Source organism: Sus scrofa, chromosome 6 (assembly GCF_000003025.6).
Source record: "Sus scrofa isolate TJ Tabasco breed Duroc chromosome 6, Sscrofa11.1, whole genome shotgun sequence".
Lineage (NCBI taxonomy): Eukaryota > Metazoa > Chordata > Mammalia > Artiodactyla > Suidae > Sus > Sus scrofa.
In genome coordinates, this window is record NC_010448.4 from 166,534,843 (window position 1) to 166,547,149 (window position 12,307).

General features: G+C 54.9%; 1 protein-coding gene and 1 long non-coding RNA gene across 5 annotated transcripts; one reads left to right on the forward strand and one right to left on the reverse strand.

The window, feature by feature from the left end:
* Nucleotides 5,865-11,295, reverse strand: LOC110261241. The gene is made up of 3 exons (XR_002345227.1): nucleotides 11,165-11,295; nucleotides 10,685-10,829; nucleotides 5,865-5,918 (listed from the first exon to the last, which is right to left on the reverse strand). It is a non-coding gene; the product is annotated as an uncharacterized LOC110261241 (long non-coding RNA).
* BEST4 (bestrophin 4) lies at nucleotides 5,925-12,307 on the forward strand. 4 transcript variants are annotated; one of them, XM_003128059.4, is made up of 9 exons: nucleotides 5,925-7,880; nucleotides 7,973-8,067; nucleotides 8,651-8,884; nucleotides 9,080-9,234; nucleotides 9,648-9,725; nucleotides 10,016-10,201; nucleotides 10,694-10,774; nucleotides 10,880-11,034; nucleotides 11,210-12,307. In XM_003128059.4, the coding sequence occupies exons 1-9, from the start codon at nucleotides 7,729-7,731 to the stop codon at nucleotides 11,481-11,483; spliced, it is 1,410 nt and encodes a 469-aa protein (XP_003128107.1). In that variant the 5' UTR covers nucleotides 5,925-7,728; the 3' UTR covers nucleotides 11,484-12,307. The 4 variants fall into 4 exon arrangements, with proteins under 4 accessions (XP_003128107.1, XP_020952438.1, XP_020952437.1 ...); XM_021096779.1 differs by having other exon boundaries at nucleotides 5,925-7,263; nucleotides 7,717-7,880; nucleotides 10,694-11,034; XM_021096778.1 differs by having other exon boundaries at nucleotides 10,694-11,034.

Here is a 12,307-nt window from a genome sequence, read left to right on the forward strand (position 1 = left end):
AGGCTTGCATCCCACGTTGCTGTGGCTCTGGCGAAGGCCGGCGGCTATAGCTCTGATTAGACCCCTAACCTGGGAACGTCCATATGCTGTGGGTGCGGCCCTATTCGGTCCTTGAAGATTTGAGAGCACCTGATAAATGCCAGGCACTGTCTGTATAAGACTGGTCAAGGTTGCAGCCGTCATTTAGTTTAATTCTGCTTGATGGAAACAGAAACAGACAATAAGCAAGTATATAAACAAGATAATTGCAGGCTGTGAAGTGCTATGAAGGAAGTAAACAGAATAACCAAAGGACTTACTTTAGAAAGAGTAGCCAGGGAGCTTCCGTCATGGCTCAGTGGTTAACGAACCGGTCTAGCATCTATGAGGACGAAGATTCGATCCCTGGTCTTGACCAGTGGGTTAAGGATCCGGCATTGCCGTGAGCTGTGGTGTAGGTTGCAGATGCGGCTCAGATCCCACATTGCTGTGGCTGTGGCATGGGCTGGTGCCTATAGCTCCGATTGGACCCCTAGCCTGGGAACCTCCATATGCTGCCGCCGGTGAGGCCCTAAAAGACAAAAGAAGAAAGAGTAGCCAGGAAAGTCGACAAATAATTACTGAATACACAATTCCACTCAGGTTTATCTCCCAAATATCCCTGAAGTCTGTGCATTTCACTGCAGCGTCTCCAAGCCCCCTAGTCTGGGTCACAGTCTCGCAGGCAGGGATTATTGCTGCAGCACCCGGTTGGTCTCCTTGCCTTTCGTCTCATCTCAGTTTCGTCCTCCCTCCACACAGCCAGTCCCTCAGCAGGCCCACAAGAATCTACCTCTCTAGCTTTGCCCTCTGCCCACGGAAGGGAGACCAAACCAGCCCGAGATGGGGAGAAGTGTCCGTAGCTCAGACCGTGAGGGGGAAAGGAGATGCGGGTGGGCAGAAAGGCCTCATGTGCCACACTCCGGAGTTTGGTCTTTATCGTACAGGTCAAGTTTCGGAGTTCCTGTCGTGGCTCATTGGAGACAAATCCAACTAGGAACCATGAGGTTGCAGGTTCGATCCCTGGCCTCGCTCAGCAGGTTAAGGATCTGGCATTGCTGTGAGCTGTGGTGTAGGTCACAGATGCAGCTCGGATCTGGCATTGCTGTGAGCTGTGGTGTAGGCCGGCAGCCGTAGCTCTGATTGTGCCCCTAGCCTGGGAACCTCCTTATGCCTCGGGTGCAGCCCTAAAAAGACAAAAAAACAAAACAATTTTCCAAGAGGGTTTGGTGGGGAAGTGGTAAAGGTGAGGCCAGAAAAAGCAAATCCACAGGGCAAATGGGTTGAGGCATGTATAGTTTGATAAGGCACATTTGATATTGCAATTTTTTTTTTTTTTTTTTTTTTTTTTTTTTTTTAGGGCTGCACGAGCATGGCATATTGACGTTCCTGGGCTAGGGGTCAAATTAGAGCTGCAGCTGCCGGCCTACGCCACAGTTACAGCCATGCCAGATCTGTGACCTACACCACAGCTCACGGCAACACTGGATCCTTAACCCACTGAGTGGGACCAGGGATTGAACCCAGGTCCTCGAGGTTTCTCGTCTGGTTCGTTAGCACTGAACCACAATGGGAACTTCCAATATTACCATTTTATATTCGGAGAACAGAGCAAAATGTCTTCCTATGTGTTTGCTAGGGTTGTCTTAACAAAATAGCACAGACTAGGTGGCTCAAACTACAGATTTATTTCCCCACACTTTTGGAGTCTGGAAGGTCATGACCCAGGTATGGACAAGGCAGATTTTCTTGAGTCCTCTCTCCCGGTTTGTAGATGGCAGGGTCCCTCTGACTTCGCATGATCTTTCCCTACGTGCCCCAATTCCTTCTTTTAAAGACATTCATCAGATCAGTTTAGGCCCTACCTAAGGACCCCTCCCTATTATCTCTTTAAAGGACCCGTCTTCAAATACAGTCACCTTCTAAAGTGCTCAGGGTGGGGACAGGAGTCAAAACTCCACCCATCTTTGGTTTTCATATAGGACTCTTTTTTTTTTTCCAGTTTTGAATTTTTTATTAGTAGGTTGTATTTTTTTCTTTCTTTCCTTTTCTTTTTTCTTTAGGACTGCACCTGAGGCATATAGAGGTTCCCAGGCTAGGGGTCGAATTGGAGCTGTTGCCGCCGGCCTACACCACAGCCACAGCGACGCCAGATCCGAGGAGCTGCGTCTGCAGCTCCACCAGAGCTCACGGCAACACTGGATCCTCAACCCCCTGAGCAACCGAAACCTCATTGTTCCTAGTCGGATTCATCAACCACTGAGCGACAAGGGAATTCCTTGATTAACCTTTTCTTCAAAGTACCATCCCCACATAGCATTTGTAGTGTATTTCTTACAAATACCTCTTCAGTGGTTTCCCATTTGCTCTGAGTGTGAAATCCAGAATCCGGGTGATGTTCTACAAAGTTCCGCAGCCTCATGCCCTGTCTCCTTCTCCAAGCAATCTCCTCCAGCCCGCATTGCTCCAGCCGGAGAGGCCTCCTCCTCACTCTTCCTCACACAGAACAGAACTCTTCCTGCCTCTGGGCCTTCGCACATCTGTTCCCTCCGCCTGGAATACTATCCCCGCCCGTCTTTATTTACTACTCACACATTCTCATCTTTTCTGCCTTAACTCCAATGTCACCTCCTCAGAGGGGCCTCTCCAAGCACACTATCTAAAGCTGGATTCCCTTGGAGTTCCCATGGTAGTGCAGAGGGAGAAGGATCTGGCCTTGTCTCTGTGGCGACGGAGGTTCGATCCCCAGCCCAATGCACTGGGTTAAAGGATCCAGCTTCGCCACACCGATGGCAGAGCCACAACTCTACCACTGAGCCACACTGGGAATTCCTGTGGCTTGGATTCCATTCGTGGCCTGGGGGCTTCCATATGCTGTGATTGCAGAAAAAAAAAAAAAAAAAAGTTGTATTCCCTCATCAAATTAACTCACACAGTAGCCTTCAACGAAGAAATTCGCAACAGCAGGGAGTTCCTGTTGTGGCTCAGCACTAAGGGACCCAACCAGTATCCATGAGCCTTGGGTTCAGGTCCCTGGCCTCGTTTAGTGGGTTAAGGATCTGGGGTTGCTGTGAGCTGTGGTGTGGGTTGCAGATGCAGCTTGGATCTGGGGTAGCTGTGGCTGGCAGCTGCATTTCCAATTCAGCCTCTAGCCTGGGAACATCCATATGCCAAGGATGTGGCCCTAAAAAGACCAAAAAAAAAAAAAAAAAAAAAAAAAGAAAGAAAAAGAAAAAAAAGAGACAGAGAAACAACAACAACGAATACAAAAACCAAGTTTATTAACACGTGTAACTTATGTATATATGGGAGATACCCAGGGGAAAATGAGTAACTCCCCCATGTGGCTTAGAATTGAATAGAGACAGAGAGAAGGGAAAGTAAGCCTTTTAGGAAAGCGGCCTGAAATAATTTCTAGGAAAGATGAAGAGACCCTCAGAAGACTGGATGGGAGATGTGACAGTTTATGACAAAATTTGTCTGGATGTGATACAGAATTCCACTTTCCTCTCCTGTGATGTGAGGTGAAAGTCCTGGGAAGGGGACTCGATCACGGGGTTCCTTCCAGACGTCTTTAGCAGATAAGGGGAACTCAAAGAAAACCTCTCACTGCATTTGCTGTAAAACAGCTCAAAATAATCAGTATGCCAAAGTAGCATATTTTGGGGCGGTGTGCTCTTATCCTTCATTATTTTTGCCCCTTGGGAGGTTAATAAGGTTCGTGAGCTCCCTCTGGGAGCAAGGACATCAGGAGGACATCCTCTGGGATGCTGTAACTGAAGGGCCCAGCAGCCTGTTCTGCCTCCTCCCTCAGTGTCACATAGGCTGCCGTTAAGGGATCTTATGCACCTGCCGCATCCCAGGCACTGGGCTAAGCTCATAGTAAACTTACCATGTGGATGTGATTATTATCCCCACTTGACAGATGAGGGAACTGAGGCTCACCTAGGTTTGCCTCTTGCCCAGTCATATGCAACTGCCAAGGGGCAGAGGCAAGATCTGAACCCAAGATGTCTGACTCCCCTATTCACCATTGCCTGACTTTTCTGTGGGTCATTATTTCTGTTTTGTTTGTTTGTTTGTTTGTTTTTGTCTTTTGAGGGCTGCGTCTGCAGCATATTCCCAGGCTAGGGGTCTAATTGGAGCTGCAGCCGCCGGCCACACCACAGCCACAGCAATGCCAGATCCGAGCCGTGTCTTTGACCGTGGGTAAGGCCCTAAAAAGACAAAAGACAAAGAGAGAGAGAGATGCCCGAGTTCCCTTGTTGGAACAGGGGGTTAAGGATCCAGCATTGTCACCGCTGTGGCTTGGGCTGAAGCTGTGGCACCGGTTCGCTCTCTGGCCCTGGAATTTATGCATGCCACAGGCCCAGCCAAAAAAAAAGGGAAAAAGAATGAGAGAGTCCACGTAAGGTTAGGCCTCAGGAGGGACCTACTGGATTCAGCAGTAAGATCTCAAGTGTCCTCGGTGTGGGCAGAGATGGAAATACAAGAGCAGGGCCAGAAAAGAGGAGATACTAATAGTATCACATGCTTACCGAGCTCTTTAAAAATATTAATTCACTTGATAGTCGTAACTACTCCAGGAGACAGGCATTATCATTCTGTTTCTCCCTTAGGGAAATTAAGGACAGAGAGGTTAAACCGTTGGCTTGGTCATGAAGGTAGTTCACTGTGGAGTCTGGGTTTAAAAATCTAGGCAGTCTGGAGTTCCCATCGTAGCGCAGTGGAAATGAATCTGACTAGGAACCATGAAGTTGCGGGTTCAATCCCTGGCCTTACTCAGTGGGTCAAGGATCCGTCGTTGCTGTGGCTGTGATGTAGGCTGGTGGCTACAGCTCCAATTTGACCCCTAGCCTGGGAACCTCCATATGCCGCGGGTGCGGCCCTAAAAAAGACAAAATAAAATAGAAAAAATCTAGGCGGTCTGTCTCCAGACTCCATGCTGTAAACTGCCAAGCCATGTAGCCAGCTCTCAGCTGTGAGGAGGGCAGGGGGCATGGGTGGTTAGGCCCAGAAGAGAGGGAGAGGCAAGAGCTAGAGGAGGATAAAAAAAGGGTGGGGAAAGTAATTTACAGGTGGAGCGGTTCCCTCTCCTAGACCATAAACCAAAGGGACCTGTCAGCAGCTGGGAACGGAGATAAAGTGACTCAGGAAGGAGGGGCTGGGTGTGGCCTGGGGACTGCTCCTTCCCGGGGCAGACTTCAGGTCCCATACCTTTACCAGTGGCTCTGTGGGAAATTCACAGCCCAGTGAGCCAGAGAGCAGGTAACAGGCAGAGGCAAGAGGGCCTCAAATGAGGGTGGGGGCCTAGGACAGAAACCAGCCAGCTGGGCTGTCCTCAGGGTCCACTGTCAGAAAGAAGCTTCCAGGACCCCAGGGCCTGAGCTCCCCCAGTGCCAGGGCCTGGCTTCCCAGGTACCAGAGACTGGTTAAGTGGTAAGCAACCCAGAATGCTTTAGGAAAGCCACAGATCAGCGCTTAGGAAGGGGCTGCGTGGCCATGACGGCTGAGGCCCCAGAGCTGGAGTCTTGCCCTCCCCAGGTCAGGTCCTGGGGCTTCCAGATTTCCAGGACACACACACACACACACACAGAGTCCTGTTCTTTCCACATACTGAGATCTCCACCTGGGCCCCGGAAGGAGAACATAACTCATCAGGCCATGAATTGGTTTCCAGACCTTGCTTACATAAAGTGGGGAGGAGGAGTTCCCTTCGTGGCTCCATGATGAGCAAACACGACTAGGATCCATGAGGATGCGGGTTCGATCCCTGGCCTCACTCAGTGGGTTAAGGATCTGGCGTTGCCGTGAGCTGTGGGGTAGGTCGCAGGCGAAGCTTGGATCCCGCATTGCTGTGGCTGTGGCGTAGGCCGGCAGCGGTAGCTCCGATTCCACCTCTAGCGGGGAGGAAGGCCAGATGTCGCTCAGATTAAAAAGGACCAAAAAATAAAGAGAAAAGAAAAGAAAAGCTGGCCTGGGTTCAAGTCTCCCCAGCTTTACTGAGATGAATCAGATGCAACCCCATCCTCTAGGGTCTCACAGGCCAGAGGCGACATCTTTTCATAGACAGAAGAGGACCTCGCAGGAGCAGGAAAGAGAGCGAAGCCAGAGGCTGGCGACCGTGGGCAGAAGTAGGGGCATCTCAGAGGCTGTACACCCAGACTGAGAGCCCTGTTTGGCACGGGGCGGGCAGGCCAGGCGAGAGGAGAAAGGTCTCTGCCTCTCAGTCTCTGAAGGACTGCCTGGCGCTGGGATGCAACAGTGGACCAGTAGGTGGAAAACAAAGGGTCAGACTTGGATTTTGCTGATGAGAGCAACCCAGGATCAATGCCTGCATGCTGCAGGCGCTGGGCATTGTTTCTCTGGATACCCTCCACTGCACCGTGAGAAAGGAATTATTGATCCTGTTTTGCAGAGGAGGAAACGAAGGTTCAGAGAGATGAGAAATCTTGGACAGGGTTACGAAGAGCTAGACTTCAAACCCAAGTTTTTCTTTTTCTTTTGGCTTTTCAGGACCAAACCTGTGGCATATGGAAGTTCCCAGGCTAGGGGTGGAATCAGAGCTGTAGCTGCTGGCTTAGGCCACAGCAACACGGAATCCAAGCTGCGTCTGTGACCTACCCCACTGCCGCTCACAGCAGCACCGGATCCTTAACCCCCTGAGTGAGGCCGGGATGGAATCCGCCTCCTCATGGGTAACAGTCGGGTTCGTTTCCGCTGCGCCACAACAGGACCTCCAAAAACCCGGGTTTTTCCGACTCTTAAGCTTGTGCCCCGAACCACCTCTCCTTGCTTCCTCTCTTCAGGAAACACTGGCAGTGAGAACCAGCTCACAGTGTGGGGGAAGGAGCTTCCCAAGACAGGGCAGAGGGTGACAGAGTGGTGCTTTGGCAGAGTGCCTGTCACTTAGTCAGTGCTCTGCCATCTGCAGTTGTCATAACATTTTATCATGCATCTGTCTTCTCACCTGGAGCGTGGGACAGTCCTCCTGGATTCAAGGACATGCTGCGAGCTGTGGGGTCAATGCAGATGGCATTTATGCCACGCAAAGGCCAGCCCAGCCCTGCAGGCGTAGGGAGACACATCCAGTTCCCAGGATCAGGGGAAGCTGGGTGACAGCCTCAATCCATCAATGATAACCGCAGTCCAGCCAAACTTTATGGGCCCAGGAGGTACTTAAGTGTTGTTGGGTGAAGGCTAGCCCAGTTCCCCTTCCTTGGCACAGGCTGCTGCCCAGATCAGGTAGGTTGGTGGGGGGTGGGGGGGAGCACCCTGGCCTTGAGAGACCAGTTATCAGCTTCCAGAGCAAGACCCCAAGGTGGTGGAGTCTGGGCTAGAGTCGGACCTCCTTTTTTCAGCAGTTCATGACCGGGACTCTCAGCCCTGCAAGAGGAAGAGGCGCCTGGGGAAGCCTCATGCATGAGAGAGTGTAGATCTCAGCTCCCCCTTCGCCCGCCCCGTCCTGGCTTCACCCAAGCACCACCGGGTTCCAGGCTGTGGGCGTGCTCAGTCTGCTCTGCAGCTTCCTCCCCTTGTCTCCTGACACAGGAGGATACTGGGCTGGGGCGGGGGGACCAGCGTTGAGCTACGGTTGCCTGGGGACCTAAGCTTGGTGTGGAGAAGGCCAGCTAAGGAGAAGGCTTGCTGGGGGAGAAGGACAGCCCTGGGGGCAGCTCTTGCGACCTTTTGCCACAGGCGCCCCGCACCATGACGGTCTCATATACCCTCAAAGTGGCAGAGGCCCGCTTCGGAAGCTTCTCTGGCCTGCTTCTCCGCTGGAGGGGGAGCATCTACAAGCTCCTCTACAAGGAGTTCCTCCTCTTCGTCGCCCTGTATGCTCTGCTCAGCATCACCTACCGGTGCGAGGGCGAGGGCGGGGTCTCAGGGCTGGGCTGTGGGGGACGAGGCTGCCCACCTCCCTCTAACCCAGGCCTCACTTGACCTTCCCCAGGCTGCTGCTGACCCAAGAGCAAAGGCAAGTGTACGCTCAGGTGGCCCGATACTGCAACCGCTCCGCAGACCTCATCCCCTTGTCCTTTGTCCTGGGTAAGTTCAAAGGACAAGGGCTTCGCCCTGGCATCCTCTTAATCATCTTGCTTGACCTCCGGGTTGGGCGGATGACTCGAGAGGGTCAGAATTACTCCAGTGGCACAGGCTGGAGGTCAGCGAGAGCAGGCTGGGCAGGCCCCGGAGCTGCATGCAGGGTCCGGGGTTTCCAGAGGATGAGGCCCTGCCTGTCACTTCTGGACCTTCACTCCAGACAAAGCCCAAGCCACCTGCTGGCCTCACAACCCTCTGGGAACTGCAGAGAGGGGACACCTCCCTCCCCACGCTCGTGGAAAGCAGGGCTCAGAGTTAGACATTGTCTTGGCCTGGAACCACTCCTTCTCTGCCTGAGGAGGTTTGCACTCTTCCTTCCTCCCTCCCTGCCTGGTTTGGCCCATCAGGGTGGGACCAGAGGAAGAGGCTGTCCCCCCGATGGCCAGGCGGGGCGCTGAAGCCACTGTGTCCTTCCCCCTGCCTTGGTTCCGACTGGCCTGGACCAGGTGCGCCGGCTGCGGGCAGGGCGCGCTGACTCCGGAACCCTCTCTCTACCCTTCCTGGTCCCCCAACCCATGCCGGCGACCAGGTTTCTACGTGACCTTGGTGGTGAACCGCTGGTGGGCCCAGTACACAAGCATCCCGCTGCCAGACCAGCTGATGTGCGTCATCTCGGCCAGCGTGCACGGGGTGGACGAGCGCGGCCGCCTGCTGCGCCGCACCCTCATCCGCTACGCCAACCTGGCCTCGGTGCTGGTGCTGCGCTCCGTCAGCACCCGCGTGCTCAAGCGGTTCCCCACCATGGAGCACGTGGTGGACGCAGGTGCGCGGCCCACAGCCCGACGCGGGTGCGGGTGCGGGGCCGCGCTGGGAGAGCCCTGGGGCCGGCGGGACCCGACCCGCCTCCCCGGTCTTCTGGGAGGGGCGGTTTGACCACCAGGGGGCGCTCCAGGGTCCCGGGGCGGAGAGTCCTGGGAGCCGAGGAAGCGTTTGCAACCCTCTCCCTTCATCCCTGCAGGTTTCATGTCCCAGGAAGAGAGGAAAAAGTTTGAGAGCCTGAAATCAGACTTCAATAAGTACTGGGTCCCCTGCGTCTGGTTCACCAACCTGGCGGCCCAGGCCCGGAGGGATGGGCGAATCCGTGATGACATTGCACTCTGCCTGCTCTTGGAAGTGAGTCAGTCCAGGACCAGGCCCATCTGCCCTCCCCCCCACCCCCAGTTTTGCAAACTGGAATAATTTCAGTGCTTAATACCTATACCACTTCTGGATCACACACTGTTGCAAGTGTGAGGAAGTGAGGAAACTGAGGCACAGAGTGAAAAAGAAACTTTCCCAAATCACGCAGCTCAACTCGTTAGTGGAGCTAGGATTCATCCTCAGAACTTCTGGCCCCAGGGTCTGGCCTTGCATCTTGCATATACTCTGTTAAATGGCTTTTCATCACAGGCACCCCAGCCTGACAACACCTCTGAAAGCAGAGTGAGCATGAGAGGTGGCCCAGCTCTGAGGGTGCAGGGCTCCCCTGTTCCTTCTCATTCTCCTTACTCACCTCCACTGATTTTCTTTTCCTGCTGTTCCACCAGGAGCTGAACAAGTACCGGGCCAAGTGCAGCATGCTCTTCCACTATGACTGGATCAGCATCCCTCTTGTCTACACCCAAGTAACTGCCTCTCACCCCCCCAGTCCCAGTGCCTACTGTATGTCCTGTTCTGTGTGTGACACAGAGAATTAGAGATGGTACCTGCCCTGGGGCAGTTTGGTCCACTGAGACACTGAACAGCCAAGGGTTCATTCTCAAAGCCTCCCTGGATGCCACTAATTGATCCCCCTCCCATCTGGTGCTGCCACACCTTGCTACATGTTTTAATTACTTGGTAGATCTGTCACCAGTCCTCGGGGCAGAGGTGGCACTTCTCCCTGTCTCACTCAGCCTGGCTTGCCCTTCTCCAGGTGGTGACCATAGCAGTATACTCCTTCTTTGGCCTCTCCCTGGTTGGCCGCCAGTTTGTGGAGCCAGAGGCAGGGGCTGCCAAATCTCGGGAGCCTCTGGAGCCTGGGCCAGCTCTGGGGGACCTGGACATGTACGTGCCTCTCACCACTCTGCTACAGTTCTTCTTCTATGCTGGCTGGCTCAAGGTGGGCACTTGGGGTGGTCCACACCTGGGCTCAGGGTCCACCCCGGCTTTAGGGATAAGAAAACAGGGCTCTGGTGGGGTTCCAGTTGGGGAATCCACCTGAGATCCATGAGGATTCGGGTTGGATCCCCGGCTTCACTCAGTGGGTTGGGGATCCGGTGTTGCCATGAGCTGTGGTGTAGGCTGACAGCTGTAGCTCCAATTCCACCCCCTAGCCTGGGAACATCCATAAGCCACGGATAGGGCCCTTAAAAAAAAAAAAAGAGCAAAAAATCAATCAAAATGAAAGTTATTAAAAGGGGGGGGCGGCTCTGGGAGTTTTCTTGCGGCACAGTGGGTTAAGGATCCAGCATTGCCACTACAGCAGCCTGGGTCACTGCTGCGGCACAGGTTGGACCCCTGGCTCAGAAGCTTCCACATGCGTGGACAGAGACAAAAGAGAAAGCGGAGGAAAGCAAGTCATCCGAGCCCGTGAAACTCTTACCGCCCGTAGGTAGCAGAACAGATCATCAATCCCTTCGGTGAGGATGACGACGACTTCGAAACCAACCAGCTCATAGACCGCAACTTGCAGGCGAGCCGGGGTCCGGGGCAGCTCGCTGGGCTCTCCCTCCTTGCCAGCTCTCAGCCTGGGGATGCAGAAGAGAGGGGGACCCTTGTGACCCGCTCCCTGCCGCAGGTGTCCCTGCTGTCCGTGGACGACATGTACCAGAACCTGCCTCCGGCGGAGAAGGACCAGTACTGGGACGAGGACTCAGCACTACCGCCCTACACTGTGGCCACGGTGGCGGAGTCGCTGCGGCCTTCCTTCCTGGGCTCCACTTTCAATCTGCGGTGAGCAGCCCAAGCCAGTCGAGGCAGGGTCTGAGCCGGCGCGTGGCGGGCCCCAGGTCCTCGCCCATCGTCTGGGGGGCCCAGGACTCGGTCCTCCCCCGCCACCCCCTCGCTCTGGGCGCCGGGTCACCTGCCGCCGGAGGCTCGCTCACGCCGCCCTCTTGCCCGCCCGCAGCATGAGCGACGACCCTGAGCAGAGCCTGCAGGTGGAGGCGTCCCCCGGGCCGGCCCGGCCGGTGACCGCCGCACAGACGCCGCTGCTCGGCCGCTTCCTGGGCGCAGGGGCGCCTTCGCCCGCCGTCAGCCTCCGGAACTTCGGCCGCGTCCGGGGAGCCCCCTGGACGCCTCATCTGCTGCGCTTCCGGGCCGAGGACGGCGGCGACCTGGAGACCGCGGACCGTATCGAAGAGGAGGCGTCGGGGTCGGGGGACGAGGCCCAGGAGCCCTGAGCCGAGGCCGCGGGCCGGCCGCCCAGGCCCCTCCCCGCAGGCCCGCCTCGGCCCACTTCGCCGGCCGTTCGGAGCCAGTAGAGGTGCCTTCCTGTGCGCTGAGCCGGAGCATGTAGGCTCGGCCCTTGCGTGGACAGAAGGGCCTGAACCAGGGCTGGGAAGCACCCACTTTGCCTCGGGGCGGCGGTGGGTAGGGAGGTGAAGCTAAGGCGCGAGGGGCGAGGCCGCGGAGGACTGGAACCCAGGCGCAGTTAATTTCCTCCGCGATGAGGGGACTGGCCAGTTCGTACACTTGGGGGGCGCACCCGCATCACTCAAGGGCTGGTTATTTTGGGTACCACTCCCAGCGTTTCCAATTCCTTAGATGTAGGATAGAGGTCAATAACTTGCGTTTCTAAGTTTCCAGACGCTGCTGCCGGTCCAGGCATCACAATTTGAGACCTACATTAAAAGGGCCCCTTGCGGCGCAGCAGAAACGAATCCGACTAGAAACCATGAGTTTGCGGGTTCAATCAGTGGGGTTAAGGATCCCACGTTGCTGTGAGCTGTGGTGAGAGTAGCAGATGTTGCTGTGGCTGTGTAGGCCAGTAGCTATAGCTCTGACTGGACCCCTAGCCTGGGAACCTCCATGGGCCCCAGGTGCGGCCCTAAAAAGCAAAATAAAGTTTAGAGTACTATCTTATTCTGATTACCTCACGCTAAAGAGGAGTCAGTGTGCGGGGGACTTATGCTTTTATCTGTCGTGCTCAATTCTTTGTTTACAATGAGAACATATTCGTTTACCACTTCTGCAAATGAAATTGCTTAAAACTGAATTGGCGGGA

Excerpts from the sequence above, each read along its gene's own strand:
- BEST4 (XM_021096778.1), top strand. The coding sequence starts at position 7,729 with ATGACGGTCTCATATACCCTCAAAGTGGCAGAGGCCCGCTTCGGAAGC. Across the intron at positions 7,881-7,972 it reads CTGCTCAGCATCACCTACCG|GCTGCTGCTGACCCAAGAGC; the intron begins GTGCGAGGGCGA and ends GACCTTCCCCAG. Across the intron at positions 11,035-11,209 it reads GGCTCCACTTTCAATCTGCG|CATGAGCGACGACCCTGAGC; the intron begins GTGAGCAGCCCA and ends GCCCGCCCGCAG.